Source organism: Macaca fascicularis, chromosome 7 (assembly GCF_037993035.2).
Source record: "Macaca fascicularis isolate 582-1 chromosome 7, T2T-MFA8v1.1".
Taxonomy (NCBI): domain Eukaryota; kingdom Metazoa; phylum Chordata; class Mammalia; order Primates; family Cercopithecidae; genus Macaca; species Macaca fascicularis.
Window position 1 is genome coordinate 74,312,529 of NC_088381.1, and position 24,605 is coordinate 74,337,133.

General features: G+C 42.3%; 1 protein-coding gene across 3 annotated transcripts in view; it reads right to left on the reverse strand.

Moving 5' to 3' along the window:
- AP3S2 (adaptor related protein complex 3 subunit sigma 2) overlaps positions 1-24,605 on the reverse strand; it is a 62,388-nt gene that overhangs the window by 14,232 nt on the left and 23,551 nt on the right. The window contains exons 4-5 of one of the 3 annotated variants that reach the window (XM_065548425.2): positions 21,106-21,177; positions 2,850-2,970 (exon numbers count right to left, since the gene is read on the reverse strand). In XM_065548425.2, the coding sequence (XP_065404497.1) occupies positions 2,850-2,970; positions 21,106-21,177 (193 nt within the window). Of the gene's footprint in view, positions 1-2,849; positions 2,971-21,105; positions 21,178-21,467; positions 21,681-24,605 lie in introns of those variants that run through there. The other 2 variants (XM_073996712.1, XM_005560496.5) reach the window with 2 other exon arrangements.

Consider the following 24,605-nt stretch of genomic DNA (forward strand, 5'->3'; position numbering starts at 1 on the left):
AGGTGCGTGCCACCACGCCTGGCTAATTTTTTGTATTTTCAGTAGAGACCGTGGGTTTCACTGTGTTAGCCAGGATGGTCTCGATCTCCTGACCTAGTGATCCGTATGCCTTGGCCTCCCAAAGTGCTGGGATTACAGGCATGAGCCACTGTGCCCAGCCTATGAATTGTACTTTTTTAAAAAAATTATTTTACTTTAAGTTCTGGGGTACATGTGCAGAATGTGCAGGTTTTTACATAGGTATACACGTGACATGGTGGTTTGCTGCACCCATCAACCGGTCATCTATATTAGGTATTTCTCCTAATGCTATCCTTCTCCTAGCCCCCCACCCCCCAACAGGTGCTGGTGTATGATGTTCCCCTCCCTGTGCCCATGTGTTCTCATTGTTCAACTGCCATTTATGAGTGAAAATATATGGTGTTTGGTTTTCTGTTCTTGTGTTAGTTTGCTGAGAATGATGGTTTCCAGCTTCATCCACGTCCCTGCAAAGGACAAGAACTCATCCTTTTTTTATGGCTGCATAGTATTTCATGGTGAATTGTATTTTAATGCTAAGATTCCTTCAGGAACTCTCAGGCACATAGAGCTGTCTGGTCCTAAGCAGCTCTGAAGAAAGCAAGCCAAGAAAGCAACTTTGCTTTGTAAAGTTCTGTTTTCCCTTTCACCTGCTCTTAGTGTCTTCTAAATCACTTTTATGAACTTTTTGACCTTCAGACTGGACATTTCCATGGTTTTCTCTAGATGTCTTCTTGTCATAAAATCCCACAAGACATTCAATCCCTAGCCATTGATTTCTTTCTCTCTTTCACTCACATGATCATACATTGTTTCAATGGGCAATGAATGAATCCAGGGGAGCCTCCTCTTACACATCAGATGGAAGTGGCTGGCTGGTTTAGGGGCCACAGAGATTGAAAATTTGTTTTAAGCATTACAATCACTCTAAGCACTCTAAGATGCACATGAGCACAGGCACATGAGAACAGAGGCAAAGAAGAGCAGATTCAAATCTTCCATGTCACATTCATTCCAGATACACACTAATTAAGTAGAATTGAGGGCTGTATTTAGAATTTTTCGTCCTGTATTTAGAATTTTTCGTTTCCTTTTTGTTTTTGGACAAATGGATAGAGGTGAATAAGTTAAATGTTTCAGTGAGCCCACTGTACCTACCACATAAAAGGTAGTGTGTTAGGTTCAAGGCATTCACTGATTTTTCTTTTTTTTTTTTTGAGACAGGGTCTTGCTCTGTCACTATCACTCAAGCTGAAGAGCAGAGGCGTGATCATGGCTTACAGCAGCCTTGACCTCCGAGGCTCAAGTGATCTCACCTCAGCCTCCAGAGTAGCTGGGACCACCAATGTGCATCACCACGCCCAGCTAATTTTTGTATTTTTCGTAGAGACAGGGTTTCACCATGTTGCCCAGGCTGATCTCAAACTCCTGGGCTCAAGCAATCCTTCTGCTTCAACCTCCCAGAGTGCTGGGATTACAGCACCTGGCCGATTTTTCACTAAAAGAATATAATCTCTAACAATGTCTATTTTCAAATAGGCTTAACATCACAGAATGTTAAGAGCTGGAAGAAGGAAATGAAGATAAGATGTGGATCCTGTCCTTAAAGGGTTTAGAATCAAGTAAGAAAGATTAAACATGTAGAGAATTAACTATAATAAAACGAAGTCTGTGATAAATACTATGACCCAAGTACAAAGTGCTATGTTATTTCAGAGAAGGGTGACCTTAAAACTAATTGGCAATTGGAGGAAAAGGCAGCCAGGCAGAGGGAATGGCAAATTACCTAGCAACTCATTAATTATTCTTCATGCTCTACTAATTCATCATCTTTTTTTTTTTGAGACAGATTTTCGCTCTGTCGCCCAGGTTGGATTGTAGTGGTGCGATCTCAGTTCACTGCAACCTCCGCCTCCCAGGTTCAAGCAATTCTCCTGCCTCAGCCTCCTGAGTAACTAGGATTACAGGCATGTGCCACTGCGCCTGGCTAATTTTTCTATTTTTAGTAGAGATGGGGTTTCTCTATGTTGGCCAGGCTGATTTCGAACTCCTAAACTTGTGATCTGCCCAATTTGGCCTCCCAAAGTGCTGGGATGACAGGCATGAGCCACCACACCCAGCTCATCTTCTTTTATAATTAATAAAAGGATCACTCACTCACTGGCTTCATGTTTTATGCTCTTTGAGTATACACAGTTGACTACAGTAAAGTATACTCACTACATATTATTACTTCCTTTTTAAAAAAACGAATTCCTATTATGAGTCAGGGTTCTCTGTGAAATCATTTTTTTTTAAATGTTCTAGCAGGACTTTTTCTTTCTAGCCCAGTGTTTCATCCTCCTTTGGCTACTACCTGTTTGCACTGCTGATCCCAAACGCCAAGCACAGTGCTAAGTATAGAAAAAGATCCAAACCTTGTCCTTTTGAATTTTATCCTTCATTGGTTGCTTATCTGCTAACAAAACATGACACAAACACATTTCCCCATATTTAGGATGTCAAAGGAGGCAGGAACATTACAGGCAGCATTGCAGAGTGTAGAGGGAGCAGGTTCAGAATCTGAATCTGGCTCTATCACTTACCAGCTGTGTGACCTTAGAGAAACTGAGGCTTCCTACCAATAAACCTCAGTTTCTTCATCTGTAAAATGGGGAGAACCAGAGTTCTTGGCTGCCAGGCTTATTCTAAAGATTAAAAAAGATGATGTAGGAAATAAATGAGACACTGTATATAAAGCACTTGGCTATCTATTATGTGCCTGGTTCTTAGTAAGTACTTGATGGATGTTGGTTAATTTGGTAGTTATAATCAAAGTCATCTTGACCAACCTCTTTCCCAGTGCAGGATTCTGTTCTTTGGCTCCTGCAACAGTATAGATCCTTCACTCTGGTGACAGATCCTTCGCCTCCATGAAGAGAGCTCACTACTGTTTCCAAGCTGCTCAGTGGGCTGTTGAGCAGCAACAACTGTCAGAGAGTTTTTAACTGTACTGAGCTACAACAAGCATCAAATAATTTCCACCCCCAATCCTACCTGTGTCCTCTGGAGCAACAGAGAATAAGTCCCTGCTCTTTACCCTGAGATTCTATCACTCTGCCTAAGGCAACCACATAGGCAGGCAGATAAGTGAAGCACAATTTGGCCATCAAAAAAAAAAAAGTTCAAATGCCACGCCTAGATCTCACAAACCTGTTTCTAAGGAGACTATCTCCATCCCCACAGTCCCCTGCTCCTCTAAATCGCTGCCCATGGAATAGCCCTGCGCCCCACTCCACCCGCTCACCCTTTACATGCTGGATCAAAGACTTCCAAAGTTGTAACATCCCTAAACACAAGTTACAAAAATAGTTCAGTATCACTGGAGCGTAAAGTTCAAAGCAAGAGGTAAGGCTAGAGAGGCAGGCTGGGCATGCTCACGGAGGTCTTTGTACATGAGAAGGGGCTATGGCTTCACCCTTTTGGCAGTGGTCCCCAACTTTAAAAAAAATCATGAAAATTCACTAAATAACATACTTCCCTCAATCACTTAGTGTCACTGAACTATCATAAGGTTCTGAGGAAGGTGGTGGAGGGGAGTGAGGCATGTCCTTCTCCTCCTCAAGAATCGCTGCAGTTAGGGGTATACATCAGCAAGAGAGCTAGTAAAAAATACATTTTTAAATATATCGGCCGGGCGCGGTGGCTCAAGCCTGTAATCCCAGCACTTTGGGAGGCCGAGACAGGCGGATCACGAGGTCAGGAGATCGAGACCATCCTGGAGAACACGGTGAAACCCGTCTCTACTAAAAAATACAAAAAACTAGCTGGGCGAGGTGGCGGGAGCCTGTAGTCCCGGCTACTCAGGAGGCTGAGGCAGGAGAATGGCGTAAACCCGGGAGGCGGAGCTTGCAGTGAGCTGAGATCCGGCCACAGCACTCCAGCCTGGGCGACGGAGCGAGACTCCGTCTCAAAAAAAAAAAAAAAAAATATATATATATATATATTATATATATATATATATATATATATATATCATTAGGAACGTGTGTAAAGGATAGTTTTAAGGCACAATATAAGGAGGCAGAGAGACTAGTAGGAAAAAGTAAAAATAAAGACAAATTCACCATTTATTCAACTAAGAAATATATTCACTAACTCCAATCCTCAAGTAATTGAATGGTAGATATTACTGTATTATATCAAATCTAAGACTTCACTGATTGTAAAACATACCATTTTATGTGCTACTAAAAAAGAAAAATGACATACCATTGATTATAAGAAAAATCTTGATTTGATGTTAAAATTATAAATGGTACTCAAAAAGTGAGTCTAAGAATCAATGAAATGTGATATCATCCCTGTTTTACAACTGAAGAAAATTGAGGCACAAAGAGGTCTTTAAGAGGGTTGCATAAATTACACAGTTAGAATCTGGTAGAGTCAGAAGCCCACAAAAGCACTTCATGCAGAATCCCACTTGAGGAACATAGGGTTCCTAGTTCCTCCTGAGTGCACCTAGAGGTTATCTCCCAAGGGAGCAAAGGCAAAGTGAAAAGTGAGCCCACCCTGAAACTAGCCAGTATGCACAAGTCATAACCTTCAGAGGCAAGGTCTAATTAGAATTTGGTTTTAAAAAATGGGCCTTGGCTGGGTGCAATGGCTCACACCTGTAATTCCAGCACTTTGGGAGGCCGAGGCGGGTGGATCACTTGAGGTTAGGAGTTCGAGACCAGGTTGGCCAACATGGCGAAACCCTGTCTCTACTAAAAAGCACAAAAATGAGGGCCAGGCGCAGTGGCTCACACCTGTAATCCCAGCACTTTGGGAGGCTGAGGTGGGCAGATCACGAGGTCAGGAGTTCAAGACCAGCCTGGCCAAAATGGTGCAACCCTGTCTCTACTTTAAAAAACACAAAAAATTAGCCGGGCATGGTGGTGTGCACCTGTAATCCCAGCTACTCAGAAGGCTGAGGCAGGAGAATTACTTGAACCTAGGAGGCAGAGGTTGCAGTGAGCCGAGATTGCACCACCGCACTCCAGCCTGGATGACAGAGTGAGACTCCGTCCCAAAAAAAAAAATTAGCCGGGCGTGATGGTGCGCACCTGTAGTCCCAGCTACTCAGGAGGCTGAGGCATGAGAATTGCTTAAACCCAGGAGGCAGAGGTTACAGTGAGCCAAGATTGAGCCACTGCACTCCAGCCTGGGGAACAGAGCCAGATTCTGTCGCAAAATTAAAAAAAAAAAAAAAAAGGCGGGGGTGGGGGGGCCTCTAGCTGTGCTATTCAGGTAATATACCTGAAAAGTATGCCTTGAAAATAAAAAAACAGGCTGGGTAAGATGGCTCATGCCTATAATCCCAACACTTTGGGAAGCTGAGATGGGCGGATCACTTGAGCCCAGGAGTCCAAGACCAGCCTGGGCAACATGGAGAAACCTCATTTCTACAAAAAATAAAAAAAAATTACCCAGGCATGGTAGTGCACGCCTGTAGTCCCAGCTATTTGGAAGGCTGAAGTGGAAGGCGCTCGGAAGCAGAGATTGCAATGAGCTGAGATTGTGCCATTGCATTATAGCCTGGGCAATAGACCAAGACTCTGTCTCAAAAAAAAAAAAAAACAAAGAAAAGGCCAGGCGCGGTGGCTCATGTCTGTAATCCTTGCACTTTGGGAGGCCGAGGTGGGCGGATCACCTGAGGTCAGGAGTTTGAGACCAGCCTGGACAACATGGTGAAACCCTGTCTCTACTAAAAATACAAAAATTAGCTGGAAATCACTTGAACCCGGGAGGCGGAGGTTGCAGTGAGCCAAGATTGTGCCAATGTACTCCAGCCTGGGCAACAGAGTGAGACTCTGTCTAAAAAAAAAAAAAAGAAAAGAAAAGAAAAAGAAACTCACAAAATTGGGACACATATCTATTTCACTTCAACTAATCAATTCTGACTGTCCTGTACTGTTTGGATAACCAACAAAGTATTATACACTGACACTATTCCAAAGGAGTTTACAATCTACTAGAAACAATTAGAATTAAAAACATGAGAGCACGAGCAAGAAGACAAAACAGGTTGGAGAACTACAATACTGAATTTCAGAGAAAGCTTCATCAAAGGTAAAAACTGGGCTAGGGCTGGGCACGGTGGCTCATGCCTGTAATCCCAGCACTTTGGAAGGCCGAGGCAGGAGGATTGTTTGAGTTCAGGAGTTCAAGACCACTCTGGCCAACATAGCCAGACCTGTCCCTTTTTTCTTTTCATTTTTTTTTTTTTTTTGAGACGAAGTCTCGCTCTTGTCGCCCATGCTGGAGTGCAATGCGCAATCTCGGCTCATTGCAACCTCCGCCTCCTGGGTTCAAGCAATTCTCCTGCCTTAGCCTCCCAAGTAGCTGGGATTACAGGCACCTGCCACTATGGCCGGCTAATTTTGGTATTTTTAGTAGAGATGATGGGGTTTCACCATGTTGGACAGGCTGGTCTTGAACTCCTGATCTCAGGTGATCTGCCCGCCTTGGTCTCCCCCAAAGCGCTGGGATTACAGGTATGAGCCACTGTGCCCAGCCTTTTTTTTTGAGACAGGGTCTTCCTTTGTCACCTAGGCTGGAGTGCAGTGACACAATCATGGCTCAACGCAGTCTCAACCTCCCAGGCTCAAACGATCCCCCCACCTCAGCCTCTGCAGTAACTGGGACTACAGACATGCATCACCATGCCTGGCTAATATTTTTTACTTTTTTGTAGACATGGGGGGTCTCACTATGTTGCCCAGGCTTGTTGTCTCCAACTCCAGGGCTCAAGTGATCCTCCCGTCTCAGCCTTTCAAAGTGCTGGGATTACAGGCATGAACCACTGCACCTGGCTTAAAGAACTCTTTAATTACTTTTTCCAGAATTGTAATTCAGGATTTTGATTTTTCTGGATTGTGATTTTCAGGACATTAGACTTTAGGAATTTTGATCTTTCCAGATTTCAATATCTGGGATTGTTCCTTTCAGGATTATTATCGGCTTCCCTCTTACTTCTCTCACTTCCTTCCAGTTTCTATTCAAATGCTATCTTATCAAACATTTCTCTGACTATCCTATATAAATTATCAAGCCACATCTACCCAGCCCCTACCCTGCTGTATCTTCTCCCCTGCACTTATCACCACCTATGCTTTATTTTGTCTCCCCTGTTAGAGGTAAGATTCATGAAGACAGGAATGTTTTATTAACTGTTTCCCCAGAATATGGGTGGATATATGAATTCCCGCCTAGAACAGTGGGTGAATATATGAATTCTACAGTAATTAATTAACAAATGTGTGCCAACTATTGTGCTTAAAATGGAAAATACAGTAGTGAACAAGACAATCTGATCCCTACTTTCTTAATACTATCTGGTGGGGGAAACAAACAAACAAAATAATGAAATACTTTGTGTAGGCACAGTTCTAAGTACTTTACATATTTTTAATAGTCACAGCTACCACATAAGCAAGGTGCTATCACACACAAGTTTCTTTTCTTTTTCTTTTTTTTTGACACAGGGTCTGGCTTTGTTGCTCAGGTTAGAACGCAGTGGCACGATCTCAGCTCACTGCAGCCTTGACCTCCCAGGTTCAAGCCATCCTCCCATCTCAGTTGTCTGAGTAGTTGGGACTACAGGTATGTGCCATCATTCCCAGCTAATTTTGGTGTTTTTTTGTAGAGATGGGGTTTTGTAATGTTGCCCAGGTTGGTCTCCAGCTCCTCAGCTCAAGTGATCCGCCTGCCCTGGCCTCCCAAAGTGGTTGGATTACAGATGTGAACCACTGCGCTCAGCCTCACACAAAAGCTTCTTAGGCACAAGTCATTCGGCTCTTATGTGGCAAAGTCAAGATTTAAGCTCAGACACACAGGTTCTGGAGTTTGTGCCCTTATCCATGCAAACAGGAGAAAACAACACCCTGTGTCAGATGCAGTGGCAAAATTAGTCAAAGGTGCTGGGCAAACAAGACAAGTATATCTATTTCAGTCTATGGGCAGGAGGGAAGTGCCAGGAAAGGCATTTTGAGGGCTGACTTTTTCAAAGGGTGAGTCAGAATTGTCAGTGTGGGTCAGACATGGTGGTTCACACCTATAATCCCAGCACTTTGGGAGGCCAAGGCGGGTAGATCACCTGAGGTCAGGAGTTCAAGACCAGCCTGGCCAACGTGGTGAAACCCAGTCTCTACTAAAAATACAAAAATTAGTTGAGTGCGGTGGCACGTGCCTGTAATCCCAGCTACTCAGGAAGCTGAGGCAGGAGAATCACTTGCAGCCAGGAGGCGGAGGTTGCAGTGAGCCGAGATCGTGCCACTGAACTCCAGCCTGGGCGACACAATAAGACTCTGTTTCAAAAGAAAAAAAAAAGAAAAAAAAAAAAAAAAGAAAAGAAAAGGCGGGGCGTGGTGGCTCACGCCTGTAATCCCAGCACTTTGGGAGGCCGAGGCAGGTGGATCAGGAGGTGAGGAGATCAAGACCATCCTGGCTAACATGGTGAAACCCGGTCTCTACTAAAAATACAAAAAATTAGCTGGATGTGGTGGCACGCACCCATAGCCCCAGCTACTCGGGGGGCTGAGGCAGGAGAATCGCTTGAACTCGGGAGGCAGAGGTTGCGGTGAGCCAAGATCATGCCACTGCACTCCAGCCTGGCAACAGAGTGAGACTCCTTCTCAAAAAAAAAGCCAGACGCTATAGCTCATGCCTGTAATCCCAGCACTTTGGGAGACTGAGGCGGGCGGATCATGAGGTCAGGAGATTGAGACCATCCTGGCTAACACAATAAAACCCTGTCTCTACTAAAAATACAAAAAATTAGGCGGGCGTGGTGGCATGCACCTGTAATCTCAGCTACCTGGGAGGTTGAGGCAGGAGAATCGCTTCAGTCTGGGAGGTGGAGGTTGTGGTGAGCCGAGATCGAGCCACTGCACTCCGGTCTGGGCGACAGAGCGAGACTCTGTCTCAAAAACAAAAAACAAAAAAAACTGTCAGTGTGAAGATGCAGGAGCTGGAGGTTCTGCTTTGGACATACCATGTTTAAAGTAGAGTGAGTTTGGACAGCAACTGAGGAGTCACCAACAGACAGATAAATGAAGTCATGGGATTGTGAGAGATTTCCTAAGAAGATAATGTCTCAAAGAAAAGAGAAGAATGGCTATTTCAGAGGTAAGAAGCCCAGTGGGCCAGAGAGAGTGGCCAGAAAGGTAGAAAAAAAAAATACCAGTAAATGTGTATCATAGAAACTAAGAACAAAGACTATTTTAAAAATAAGGAAGTGTCAAAATTGCTTGGTGAAGGGCACTGGAAAGTGTCCATCAGATTTACCAATACAGAGGACAAGGTTCTCAACTGGATCACTGTCTACTTCAAACTTCATGATCTCTTATACATACTCCGTATTCTAACCCCATGCTCTTGATCTAGGAAAGTGCTCCCATTCAGAAGGCATTTGGAAATGTATCAGGTAGGCACCCTACCAGCATTTAGTAGAAGGGGCTAAGGACACTAAATACCAGCAATTCAAAGAAAAATTGCACTGCCCAAAATGTAAACAGTGCCTCCTCTGGCAGACCCTTGGTCTGGCTGGAGCTTATGCATAGTTCCAAATCTCCCATAGCCCCCAGCCTTTGTTCCTATTGTCTTGACTCTTAGACTTCTGGTTTTGAAAACAAAAAATCAATAAATTCTATAAATTTTTATATCTATCTATATCTATCACATTATTTATGCTTTAAAATTCTCAAATTCTGTGGTTTAGTGGAAAGAACATGGGTTTTAAAGTTTCAGGCACTTTAGCCTGAGTTTCAGCTTCCTCATCTGTTACACAGGAATGCTACCATCTACTTTATAGAAGATTACTGAGAATAAAGTACCTAGCACAATGCCTGGTACTTGGCAGCTGCTCAGTTAACATTAACTTCCCTTCCTATGACTACTCCTCCCTTGATAATTTCTTTTTTCTTCTTCGTCTTCTTTTTTTTATTATTATTATTTGTGACAGAGTTTCACTCTTGTTGCTCAGGCTAGAGTGCAATGGCGAGATCTCGGCTCACTACAACCTCTGCCCTCTGGGTTCAAGCGATTCTCCTGCCTCACCCTCCTGAATAGCTGGGATTACAGGTGCCCACCACTACACCTGGCTAATTTTTATATTTTTAGTAGAGATAGGGTTTCACCATGTTGTCCAGGCTGCTCTCAAACTCCTGACCTCAGGTGGTCCACCTGCCTTGGCCTCTCAAAGTGTTGGGATTAGAGGCGTGAGTCACACCTGGCCTGATAATTTCTTACTCAGGAATTTATAGTCTTCATTGCTCTTCTCACTTGGCATTGATCTTCTACCCCAAATTGCCAGTGTTTTTTCCCCCAGCTATCTGGCTTAAGGCAAGTCATACCTGCGGTGCCAGGCCAGCCTTGCCTATGTTGTTACACACTCGGCACAGCTCAAGAGCTGTACACTGCACTCAGTCAGGAGGCTGCCTGCCATGCTTCTGTATCTAGGGCCACAGATGCTCAGTTGAAAGCTGCAGATGGGTTACCATCTACTCTGCTAGTCTGTTTCAGAGCCCAGCCTCAGAGACAGCTATTACTTCAAAGTCCTATTCTTTGTTCTCTACTTTTGATCAAATATCATTAAATGAAAGAGCTTATGATTAGGTACTGTATTATTCTGTATAAATAATTTATATGCAATTTAGTGTTACAAAATGCAACCTGCAGATATATACATATTTGACTAAGACATGCTTACGATCACTTCTGTGAAAAGCAGTACAGGATGAGAACTCCCAATATGAACATCATGCCCACTGAAAAATTACACTAAACTTACAGAATGTTTTCCAAAAATATGCCGTTGACTCCAAGACCAAGGGATGTCTCTGTATGATCCATCTATTTACTTCACCTATAAGCTCCTGGTTTTGTTCTGTTTTGTTTTGTTTTTGAGACAGCCTCACTCTCTCACCCAGGCTGGAGTGCAGTGGTGCAATCTGGGCTCACTGCAACCTCCGCCTCCTGGGTTCAAGCAATTCTTGTGCCTCAGCCTCCTAAATAGCTGGGATTACAGGCATGCGTCACCATGTTTGGCTAATTTTTGTATTTTTAGTAGAGACGGGGTTTCACTATGTTGGTCGGTCTGGTCTTGAACTCCTGACCTCAAGTGACCCATCCATCTCGGCTTCCCAAAGTGCTGGGATTACAGGTGTGAGCCACCACGCCTAGCTTATGAGCTTCTTACAGGTAGAAAATTTGACTTTTATATCTTTGTATCTCTATATTTAGCACACTGTCTTTTTCCTAGTGAATGCTTCATAAATGGTTGCTGTTTGGTAATCAGAGAAAAGACAAAAACACTCTCAACAGACATCGGTACTTCATCAACGTCAGAGAGCCAAGGTGAAGATGAATGATTTGCAGAAAGCCTCTAAGGAAGTAGACACTTGCCTCCCACATATAAAAGCCACTTATTCTGTTAAGAAATTTTATTTTAAGTCACCTTAAATTCATTTGGGAAGTACAGAAGACATAAATACCAAATAATCAGTTAGAGAAATTGAAAAGCTGCTATGTGGAATACCTTTCCTAAGATTCAACCATATTTCCTTCTTATTAGAGCACTCCTCTATTTTTCTGTAACTATAATAATTTCTAGCTTCCCTTCTACAAAGTGATAATAAATCAAATGTCAGCTTTTCCTCTAAGAAAATACATGGAAAAACCATGGTCATCATTGGTAATATTCAACTAGTTCAGGTTCTCCTCTCTCTTGGGCACATAATAGTATCACTTCCCAGTCCCTTGGGTGGGAGCATGTTACTTACTTTGATCACTGAAATGTGAGTGTACAGGGATGTGTCACTTCAAGAGCTGGCACACACACTGCCCAGGTAGAAGCATATGTTGAGGAGATTTCCATTAGCCTGGACCTCAGAGGAATTACAGTGAGCAGAGACACCACGATGGCCACATAGCACAAGTGAAAAATAATCCTCGTTGTCATAAGTCATCGGGATTTTGGAGTAATGCATTACCTAGCCTACCTTGATTGATACAAAAACTAAGCCTGGAAAAGGGTTCTTAGTTAGGAATCAAGAAATTCTGCTTTGCCGGGTGCAGCGGCTCACACCTGTAATCCCAGCACTTTGGGAGGCAGAGGCAGGCAGATCACCTGAGGTTGGGAGTTTGAGACCAGCCTGACCAACATAGAGAAACTCCATCTCTACTAAAAAAAATACAAAACTAGCCGGGCTTGGTGGCGCATCCCTATAATCCCAGCTACTCGGGAGGCTAAGGCAGGAGAATTGCTGCCTCCACCCAGGAGGTGGAGGTTGCGGTGAGCCAAGATCACACCACTGCACTCCAGCCTGGGTAACAAGAGTGAAACTCCGTTTAAAAAAAAAAAAAAAAAAAAAAAAAATTCTGCTTTTATCATAGAGTAGGCCAATCCTCTTCTGCAATATAAGGAATAATAGCAAGAACAGTAGAATTGAATCTCAATTCCAGCCTTTCAGGGTGCCTGTAAATCAGCAACCAAAGCAAAATACAATTTGTTTTATCTGCAACATATCCAAGTAATACCATGGGTAATAAGCTCTGCTTACTGACTACAACCTTGACAAACACTAGGTTTTACTGAAAAAGGCTAGATATCAAAGGGATATCTCTAAAGGTCAAATTGTGTTGTTTTGTGTACACTGTTATTCCACTAACCAGTAATAAGGAATGACTAACACACCAAACTTGAAGCAGCAGGTAATCAATGAGATTGTGCACTGAGGCAGTCCAAAGTTCAAGTAAGGAAAGTGAGTGCCTATATGGCAGCAGATATTAAGTATAATCTGGAACAATCTTTGTTTTTTTCTTTTCTTTTTTTTCTCCCCTTTCTACTTAAAGAGGTGGGGTCTCACTTGTTGCTCAGGCTGATCTCACACTCCTGGGCTCAAGTGATCCTCTTGCCTCAGTCTCCCAAAGTGCTGGGGATTACAGTCGTAAGCCTCCACAACCAGCCTAAGTGTTCTTTCTTCCTTTCCTTCCTTCCTTTCCTTCCTTCTTTTCTTTCTCTCTCTCTTTCTTTTTCTTTTATTTTTTTTTTTTTGAGATGGAGTCCTGCTCTGTCACCCAGGCTGGTGGGCAGGGGCGTGACCTCGGCTCACTGTAACCTCCACTTCCCAGGTTCAAGTAATTCTCTTGCCTCACACCTCCTGAGTAGCTGGGATTAGGGGTGGGGTAATTTTTGTATTTTTAGTAGAGACGGGGTTTCACCATGTTGGCCAGGCTGGTCTTGAACTCCTGACCTCAGGTGATCCACCCACCTCGACCTCCCAAAGTGCTGGGATTACAAGTGTGAGCCACCACGCCCAGCCCTTCTTTCTTTTTTTTCTAAACAAATTACAGGGATTTTAAAAATTTGAGAAATAGGCCGGGCGCGGTGGCTCAAGCCTGTAATCCCAGCACTTTGGGAGGCCGAGACGGGCGGATCACGAGGTCACAAGATCAAGACCATCCTAGCTAACATGGTGAAACCCCGTCTCTACTAAAAAAATACAAAAAACTAGCCGGGCGAGGTGGTGGGCGCCTGTAGTCCCAGCTACTCCGGAGGCTGAGGCAGGAGAATGGCGTGAACCCGGGAGGCGGAGCTTGCAGTGAGCTGAGATCCGGCCACTGCACTCCAGCCTGGGTGCCAGAGCGAGACTCCGTCTCAAAAAAAAAAAATAAATAAATAAAAAAATAAAAAAAAATAAAAATTTGAGAAATCATTATTGCTGATCTCTGTCTTTTTTTTTTTTTTTTTTGAGATGGAGTCTCACTCTGTTGCCCAGGCTGGAGTGCAGTGGCACAATCTCGGCTCACTGCAAGCTCTGCCTCCTGGGTTCATGCCATTCTCCTGCCTCAGCCTCCTGAGTAGCTGGGACTACAGGCACCCACCACCATGCCTGGCTAATTTTTTGTATTTTTTAGTAGAGACAGGGTTTCACTGTGTTAGCCAGGTTGGTCTCGATCTCCTGACCTCATGATCCACCCGCCTCGGCCTCCCAAAGTCCTGGGATTACAGGCGTGAACCACCATGCCCGGCCGATCTCTGTCTTTATGCTACCCTGAGGGAATAAGATTTTGGCCTCTGAAAAAAATATTCTACAGCCAACACTAAGAATTGAAGATAACACATAGAAAGTACAGTAGTCCCCCCTTACCTGCCTACGATATATCCTAAGACCCCCAGTGGATGCGATGTTTTTTTCCCATACACACATACCTAAGATAAAGTCTAATTTGTAAATCAGGCACAGTAAGAGATTAACAATGATAACTAATAATAAAAACAATTATGACAATATGCCAGCATCACTACTCTTGCACTTTGGGGCCATTATGAAGTAAAATAAAGGTTACCTGAACACAAGCACTGCGACACTGTGACTGTCAAGATGGCTACTAAGTAAGCAATGGGCAGCTAGTGTACATCACATGGATACAATGGATGAGGGGATGATTCCCATCCTGGAGCAGGACAGAGCAACATTTCATCATGCTGCTCAGAATGGCATGCAATTTAAAACATAGTGTTTACTTCTGGAATTTTCCATTTAATATTTTTGGACCATGGTTGACTGTGCATAACTGGAACTACAGAAATGAAACTGCAGATAAAACTGTCTTAACCACGGTTTAACTCTGCCCTTCAACTGGCCTTTCTGTATGTAAGATAATACATTTCTTTATTACTTAAGCCAAAAAAAAAATTCTGCCACAAAATTCTTACCTACCAAGCATCAGTAAAGAAGGGCTTTATAGATGCAATGGAACCCAAGGCTGGCCTCAGCTCCCTTCTTCTCTCTTTGGCACATCCAGATATAGAAATAGAGGCAGCCAGGGATAGTCAAGTGTGTTAACTCACACCTTTTACAAGAACTAAAACTCAAACAGAATATCTTATTCTTCTAGACCAAATAGCTTCTCTTTCATCATCAAAAACACAAACTGTATGTCCCTCACTTGTCCCTCCATTCCTGGAGACCTGCAGTCAGCACACCTGCTTCAACGTCACAGGGTGTGGCGGGTATTAATGAGCTTTGTTATCACAAGCTCTGTTCACAGAAGGGACATCTGGCAAACATAACCCAATATTACTGTTTATGATTCTTTCATCTTAGTGTTCACAAGTCCAATTTTGAACCCTCAGCATTTTTCTATTTTAGCAGCCTATGCTTAGCAGAGATTTAAAATTCCATACTATGAGGTTTTCTTGGATTCAGCACCATTCAGAAGCATATGTTTCCCACTGCAAATTGAAATCTATTAAAAAAAAAAAAAAAAAAAAGCTGGATAAATTCCCTTGACATAGCCATTGATTTGTGACTCTGATGACCAAATCTTGAAAGCCCAATTGAATTCTAAATCCAGCTTTGCTATTAGATACTGGTAGATCAGAATATTAGGTCACCCACACAGTTTTCTTTGAACAAAAATTCAATTCACCATAATTAACATCAACACCCAACTCAGTCATGATGTTGAGCTGTGTTTAGGAATTTCTGAGAGCAAAAGGGAACCAAGTGCCCTAGGCTCTAAATAGCACAGCCAGGAGAGCTGATGTCTACCCCAGAGAATATGAAATCAGACCTTACTCCAGCCTCCAACAGTTTAAATCATGAACAACCTTATGAGACGAGAGTCCTGGGAACTCTTTAGTGACACTCACCTGAAGACTACCCCAGTCAGTAAAAGGTACCACACTAGATTCAGTGAGGAAGACAAAGATAAGGTAGTCTAATCAAGCAGGGAAAACATAGAAAGGTATATAAATAAAGGTCACAGAAGGATAAAAATAATACTACACATGGTTCAAAGAGATCACAATAGGCTAGACCATGAGGACAAGCTTTAGGGTGGTAGGATTTGAGCTGCATTTGAATGACAGGCAGTATTTAGTACATGAAAACACAATTTAGGCAGAGAGTTGAGGCAGCAATTACAAAGTAAGAGTGGTCTACTGTGGCTGGAGCAGAAAGTGGCAAATAGTTATGGAAGTAAGGCCAAGATAGGATGGAGACAAATTGTGGACAGCCTTGATGTCTGGCCAAGGAGTCAAGGCTAGTCTAAGAAGTACATTAGAAAAACTAATTTCAACAAGAAGGAAGAGAGAATAAGGTTAGAAAACCTGCCAGAAACAAGCAAGGGATATGATAACTAAAGACAATGTTTGACTCATAACTGAAAATGGGATTTAAAAAAAGATCTAAAGGACATTTCTGGGACAATTGGGGAAACTTAAATATGAACTATATATTGGAAAACAATATTTATTAATGTTAAATTTCCCAACTATGTTAATTGTGTTGTGCATCATTAGATAATTATATACAACATATTATATAATAATATTCTTGTTCTTAGGAGATGTCTATTGACATATTTAGGGATGAAAAGTTATGATGTCTGCAACTAACTCTCAAAATGGTTCAGGAAAAAAGTATATATGTATATAGAGATAAAAGCAAGTATGCCAAATGTTAATAGTTGATGAATCTAAGAACAAGATATAAAGAAGGACATTACAGAAAAAAGCAACAGGTTTAGTGATTGACTGGATCTTGGGAGCGAGGAAGAAGGAGAAAAGGTTTTGAACGTAGATGACAGAGGATGGTACTAACACTCCTGGAAAAGGGAAGCTGCAGGGAGAAATGGTTTTCAGAAGACATATGCTGAAGCTGGCTCTGGATAACTGGTAAGAAATTTAGATGTGAGAATGACATTAGCGAGAAATGCCTTCAGGCTGTTGGAAATACAGGAATAGGACTCAAGCCATACATCAAGACTAGATGTATGGTAATTGGTAATGACCATTTTGGGAATTACCTACATAGACAATAGTTTGAGCATAAAAAATGTTTTTTTTTTAAATACCCAAGTTTTGCTTTAAGACCTAGAACATGAAAAATGGATGAGATTTATGCTAGAAATATGAGGGAGAAGAGAGAGGTAAGAGATGACTGACAACGTAATTTCCTGATAGAGTGGGAAGAGGAGAAAAATCAAGAGGGTTCTATATTACAGAAATAAAGGTGGAAAAAGATTAAGAGAGTGCTCCATTGAAGGGTTAACAGCATCAGATACCGCAGAAACAAGAAAGAAAGTGATGACTAGGAAACGACCATAGGATTTGAAAATTGGGAAATCATCAGTGAATTTTGGGTAGGAGTGAAAACCAGGCTATGGGACTCTAGAAAGAGAACAGAGAAAGTAGAATTAAAGACTGGGCATAAATCACTCACTAATTCAAGTTCACCTTGCATGAGAACAACGGAAATGGAACTACAGTTAGGGGGGCAGTAGAGCCATGGGAAGGGCTATATTCTCTCTGAGACTGGGGCATTCTGGGGATCTGTAGACACAGAAGAACAAACACTAAGGACACCTTACAGACCGGTGCAAGAAGTGACATTATGGTGTGTGTGTGGGAGAGACAGAAAGAGAACCTGGCTCTAGAAATGGAATGAAATAAACCCTCCTTTAACACAGGAAGAAAAGGAGAGAGAAGAGGTGAAAAAGAGAGAAGCAGTGATAAAGACAGTATACAAAAACAACTTAGGAGGTTAAACAAGAAATCACAAGATTAGGAATAAACAACTTGTCGGAGCCGAGGAATTCAGTTATGTCTAGTCTTTACACAGGCCTACTACTCTGGCCACATCTGCTTAAGGTGGTGGGGTATCTATTCATGACTATTTTTTTTTTGAGATGGAGTCTCACTCTGTCCCCAGGCCGTAGTGCAGTGGCCAGATCTCAGCTCACTGCAAGCTCTGCCTCCAGGGTTCACGCCATTCTCCCGAGTAGCTGGGACTACAGGCACCCGCCACCTCGCCCAGCTAGTTTTTTGTATTTTTTAGTAGAGATGGGGTTTCACCGTGTTAGCCAGGATGATCTCAATCTCCTGACCTCGTGATCCGCCCGTCTCAGCCTCCCAAAGTGCTGGGATTACAGGCTTGAGCCACCTCGCCCGGCCTATCCATGACTATCTAATGCAGATCTTAAAGACCTAGGAACTGATGAGAGTTTCTGACCTCAAGGTGAAGAGATTCTTTAGTCAAAAAGAACAGAGTTCAAGGTGATGTTCCTATTGTCTTAGGACAAGGCTTTTGCCTATCTTAGTAAAAAGATCATTTTTTATTATCAATAGAAAGAAGCTGTACTTGAATTAGCAACTGCTCTCTATGACAGCAAAGATAAGCTTGAAATCCTATGAAAAGGAAGCCACCTGTTGGAAGTCTCAGACATTCTAAAGCTGAATAGGGTAGGATTCTGATTCCTTGCATCACTAGTTTTCAAAAATCTCAGGAGATATGAACAGTTATTTCCTAATACCGCATGAACAACAAAAATAAACAGTTTCATAAACTGTAAAAGAAATTTGCAGTGGCAGCAAAATACTTTATGGAACTTATCTGAAGATAAGACATGAGGGAGAACAACATTTTTATGGCCTTTTATTCCCTTCTAAAAGACATGTCCAATAAAATGGCTGGAAGTGGAATTACTTTATTGCTTTAGAGGGCATCCTTATAGATGTTTACAAAGCAGTATTAGAATGATGATGCAAAAAACTCATGATTACCTCAGGAACTAGAAAAAAGGCTTTTGATAAATTTTAACATCCTTTTGTGATTAAAAATGCTTAGTAGGAAGAGAAAGGAAGAAACATCCTTAACCTGATCATCTTTACCAAAAAAACCTATAGCAAATACTGTACTTCATGGTGACAGGATGAAAGCTTCCCTTTGAAACCAGGAATCAGAGCAGACGCCCACTGTCACTACTTCTATTCAATACAACTTCTACCAACACATTTTTTTTTTTTTTTTGAGATGGAGTCCTGCTCTGTCACCCAGGTTGGAGTGCAGTGGTGTGATCTCGGCTGCCGGGTTCAAGTGATTTTCCTGCCTCAGCCTCTCAAGTAGCTGGGACTACAGGTGCACCACCATGCCCAGCTAATTTTTGTATTTTTAGTAGAGACAAGGTTTCACCATGTTGTCCAGGCTGTTCTCAAACTCCTGACCTAAGGTGATCCGCTCGCCTTGGCCTCCCAAAGTGCTGGGATTACAGGCATGAGCCACCGTGCCCAGCCCTTACAAATACATTTTTAAAACACAGGCTGACAACCTCACAGAAGAACAAAGGCCCTGAACAAACATTTCACTACAGAGGACCTCCTAATAGCCAATAAACAAGAAAAGATGCTCATCTTCGTGAGAAATGCAATTAGAATGACAATGAAATGCCAGTACATACCTACTAGCTTGATAAAAATTAAGTTCTATATCCGTCAGTCAGGACAGGCTTGGTTAAGCCACAGTAACAATTTTAACATTTCATGGCTTAAAGTAACAAGTTTATCTCTCTCATACTATACACACATCCACTGTGGGTCCACTTGGGGACAGTGCTCTACCTCATCCTCAGTTAGGGACCCAGGCCGTGGGAGGCTGTGTATCCATGCTTCCACAAATGGAATATATATATATATACACATACACACACACACACACACACACACACACACACACACACACACTCCATTATTATATATATTAGCAGTGGCTCCTAAGTTTTGCCTAGAAGTGACACATGGCACTTCCATTCACACTTCAATGGCTAAAGCAAGTCACATGGCTACACCTAACTTCAGGAGGGCATAGAAGTGTAATTTTACCATGTGTCCTTAAGGGGAAAGAACTGTAAATATTTAGTTATCAGTTCTAATGATTACCACACTGAGAATATAAACTTTTGGTGAGCATATGTAGCAAAGGGAACACTCACCCCCCATTGGTGGAAGTATAAATTGATACAATCACTCTGGCAAGTTTGGCATTATCTAACAAAGTGGCAGATACTATGGCCTACAGTCCGGAGGCCTTGAGCCTCAGACTTCTTCTGCCAGTGCTGCAGGCCTGCTGGTGCCTTTGTGGTCCCCTGTTTCTTCCTTCTAGAGGCCTCATCTATGACCCAGGAATTGTACTATTAAGAGAAATAGATGTTTCAAGAAAATGTACAAAAATGTACAATAGCATCTATTTTCAAGAATATTCATGACAACGTATTTCATAAAAGCTCCAAACTCAAAACAATCCAATTCCATTAGTCATAGAATGGATAAAATCATATAATGAAATCCTATGCAGCAATGAAATTAAACTACCTGAGGCTACATGTAACAAAATGGGTGATTCTTACAAAAAACACAGAGCAAAGAAGGTAAAATACAAAACAACAAATGTTGACTTTCAAAGTCACCTAGGAGGCTGGATGCGGTGGCTCACTCACGCCTGTAATCCCAGCACTTTGGGAGACTGAGGTGGGTGGATCACCTGAGGTCAGGAGTTGGAGACCAGCCCGACAGATATGGTGAAACCCCATCTCCACTAAACATACAAAAATTAGCCGGGCATCGTGGCAGGCACCTGTAGTCCCAGCTACTTGGGAGGCTGAGACAGGAGAGGCTTGAACATGGGAGGCAGAGGTTGCAGTGAGCCAAGATCACACAAGCCATGTCACAGTTATCCTAGCAAAACAAATCTGAGAACACCTACTTGGGGCCATTTTAATTCTGCCTCTGATAGTCTGCCTTCCTACAGAATATCACCTGACCTTGAATTACATTACAGATCTCTTAGTCACTATATTACTCTTTAGGAAAGATATAAATTTTGCTATCTAAGTCAAAGCCTCTGCGTCATGATTATTCCAAAGTTTCATTGTCACTGGCCTATGACTAGGAAACTAATTGTATAATCAACATAAAACTACCTCACCTTTGGCCAAGTAGCCAGTGACATCATTCTCCTATATCAAGAAGTCAGTCTGTGAGCAGATGAACCATGATATAGGCCTAGTAATAATCTTATGCACGTTAAAACTGTTAATAGATCTTAGCAAAAACAAAGCAAAACCCAAACTATTAAACCTATTAAATAAAACAGGTTCTAGGGCTATCTTAAGAGTAAAAAAAACAGGAAACAAAATGAAGGTGTAGAGGTAGCTAGAGATGCCCAAGGCTCTTGGTTTTCTGGTAACCCTAGTTTGGAAGAGAACTGCAAGAGAATGTACCTTATCCATATGGAAGATCAAATCCAATTCACACACATTTTCGAAACACTTATCCAGAGTTTCCACAAAAACCTAGAAAACAAAGAGAAATAGATAAAGAGGAGAAATAGGAACATATTCACAGCTTTATCAATGTCACATCTGAAAGTAAAGGCGGCTGTCACAATACTATTTACTTTATGACAAATCTCAAAAAAAAACCACCCACCTTTTGTCTCCAGCATTAGCTGATCACCCAGAGGGAATAATCTAGGACAGGAAAACCTTGTTTTCAGGATAGCAACACAACCAGCAGACACATGTGGCTCTTTCCCCCTTTATAAGATGCTAATTTATGGTGGGGCATGGTGGCTCATACTTACAATCTCAGCACTTTGAGAGGCCAAGGCAGGCGGATCACTTGAGGCCAACAGTTCAAGATCAGCCTGGCTAACAAGGTGAAAACCCATCTCTACTAAAAATACAAAAATTATCCAAATTATCCAGATGTGGTGGCAGAAGCCTATAGTCCCAGCTACTTGGGAGGCTGAGGCATGTGAATAGCTTGAACGAGAATCGCTTGAGGTGGAGGCTGCAGTAAGCAGAGATTGCACCACTGCACTCCAGCCTGAGTGACAGAGTGAGAGTCTCTTAAAAAAAAAAAAAAAGAAAGAAAGAAAAAAATTCCATAAAATAACAAATTTAAAAAACCAACTACTAGGCCAGGCGCGGTGGCTCAAGCCTATAATCCCAGCACTTTGGGAGGCCAAGACGGGCGGATCACGAGGTCAGGAGATCGAGACCATCCTGGCTAACCCGGTGAAACCCCGTCTCTACTAAAAAAAATACAAAAAACTAGACGGGCGAGATGGCGGGCGCCTGTAGTCCCAGCTACTCCGGAGGCTGAGGCAGGAGAATGGCGTGAACCCGGGAGGCGGAGCTTGCAGTGAGCTGAGATCCGGCCACTGCACTCCAGCCTGGGTGACAGAGCGAGACTCTGTCTCAAAAAAAAAAAAAAAAAAAAACCAACTACTTACAATACTATGTCCTCAATGAATACATGTACAAAAAAGTTTTCATTATTACAGGGTTAACATGGCTGTGTTTTAATTTCAGCTAACATTAACTTGGAAACACTTTCCCTTTTTAATTTTTTTGGTCAGAGTTATTTAGCCTACAAAACACCTTCCTATGAATAAATTTAATTTATGTGTTTACAACTTAAAATTTTTTTTAAAAAGCTCTGAGCTTACTTCTCTATAGAACCTTTTAACTTTTAATAAAATGTAACAGAAAAGCGTACAAATGACAAAGGCATAGTTTAATGAATTTTCAGAATGAACATACCATATAACTACAACCTAGGTATCTGTCCATAACTTTTTAATTTCTCTCAGAGAATGACCTCATTTAAACAATCTCATTGTCAGCAGTGTCACGAATTGTTCAGCACTGCATGAAAATGAGTCTTACTTGAGGCCAGCAAGTGATGGAGACCAGGCACACCGTTTCACTGTAGCACAAGATGGGTGCTTGTAGGCAAACCACCCTGCAGCGGGTGCTGGGGAGACAGACCCACTTGCCATGAGGAACCAATGCACACTATTGGAGCTGATTCTGCTCTGTCTCTTCTCTATGTAAGTAAAGCTTTATCCAGTGTTTGCACTGTTTTCCTTGCTGACTCTGATACCAAGATGCAATGGGCAAAAGCATTTAGATTCCTTTCCTGAGACTGATAACCAGTACACTGTGTTCTGTCAGATACCAACCACTTTGGAAAACTATTTGACATTATGTATTCATGTTCTATGACTAGTAATGCTACAGATGAAAAACCACATACAATAATTTCATATTAGTGCTATTCATAAATCTTTACATTTTTAACAGTGCCAGAATATTTCACTGTAAGAACACATAGTTAAATGGGTCTTTTTCTCAATCACTATGCTGGGTACTTGGTAAGCCCTTATAATCCTGCAGTTCAAGTCCTTCAGTTCTGGGAAATTTTATCAAATTATTTTGTTGAGAATTCCCTCCTTTCCACGTTCCTCATCAATCTTTTTGGAGCTGCTTATATTCAAGTATTGGACCTCTGTCTGTCTTTTTTTTTTTGTTGAGACAGAGCCTTGCTCTGTTGGCCAGGCTGGAGTGCAGTGCCATGATCTCGGCTCACTGCAGCCTCTGCCTCCCGGGTAATTCTCTTGCCTCAAGCAATTCTCTTGCCTCAGCCTCCCGAGTAGCTGGGATTACAGGTGTGCACTGCCACGCCTGGCTAATTTTTGTATTTTTAGTAGAGATGGGAGTTTCATCATGTCGGCCAGGCTGATCTCGAACTCCTGACCTCAAGTGATCCCCCTGCCTCGGTCTACCAAAGTGCTGGGGTTACAGGCATGAGCCACTGCACCTGGCCTCTGTCTTATTTTCTTATCTTTTCTCTCCCATTTTCTATCTCTGCCCATTCTGAGACAACTGCTTAACTTGATTTTCTAATACTTCAATTGAAGTGGGTTTTCGTTTGTTTCCATTTCCTCTAATTTTTTTATTTCTAAGAGACCATTTTGTTCTGTGAGTGTTTTTGTTTAGCACCCATTTATGTTTGTCTGATTTTATTTCTCTGTGGCTCTTTTTTTTTTTTTTGAGACAAGGTCTCACTCTGTCACCCAGGCTGGAGTGCAGTGGTGTGATCTCAGCACAGTGCAGCCTCAGCCTCCCGGGTTCTGGTGATTCTCCTGCCTCAGCCTCCTGAGTAGCTGGGACTGCAGGCGTACACCACCACGCCTGGTTAATTTTTGTATTTTTAGTAGAGATGGGATTTCACCATGTTGGCCAGGCTTTCTCTGTAGCTTAAGAATAGGGTTTTGGGTTTTTGTTTGTTTGGTTTTTCTTTTTTTTAACTGTTTTCCTTTCTTTATATGGTGTACATTTTAAGTTGCTTTTTATTGTTTGTTCATTTTATCTCCTTCTTCTATGTTAGAGGTTTTCCTCAGACGTCTGATAATCCTTGGTTTTTCATTTGTTACAAGAATAAAAGGCTGACTGGAAGCTCCACAATCATGGATACTTCTTGCCCACCCCCATGGCTATTTGCTTCCCCAGTGAAATCTGTCTCATGTGTCCATGTGAAGAGACCACCAAACAGGCTTTGTGTGAGCAACAAGGCTGTTTATTTCAACTGGGTGCAGGTGGGCTGAGTTCGAAAAGAGAGTCAGCAAAGGCTGGTGGATTATCATTAGTTCTTATAGGTTTGGGGATAGGCGGTGGAGTTAGGAGCAATGTTTTGCAGGCAGTGGGTGGATCTCACAAAGTACGTTCTCAAGGGTGGGGAGAATTACAAAGAACCTTCTTAAGGGTGGGGGAGATTACAAAGTACATTGATCAGTTAGGTTGGGGCAGAAATAAATCACAATGGTGGAATGTCATCAGTGAAGGCTATTATCACTTATTTTGTGGATCTTCAGTTGCTTCAGGCCATCTGGATGCATATTTGCCGGTCACAAGGAATATGATGGCTTAGCTTG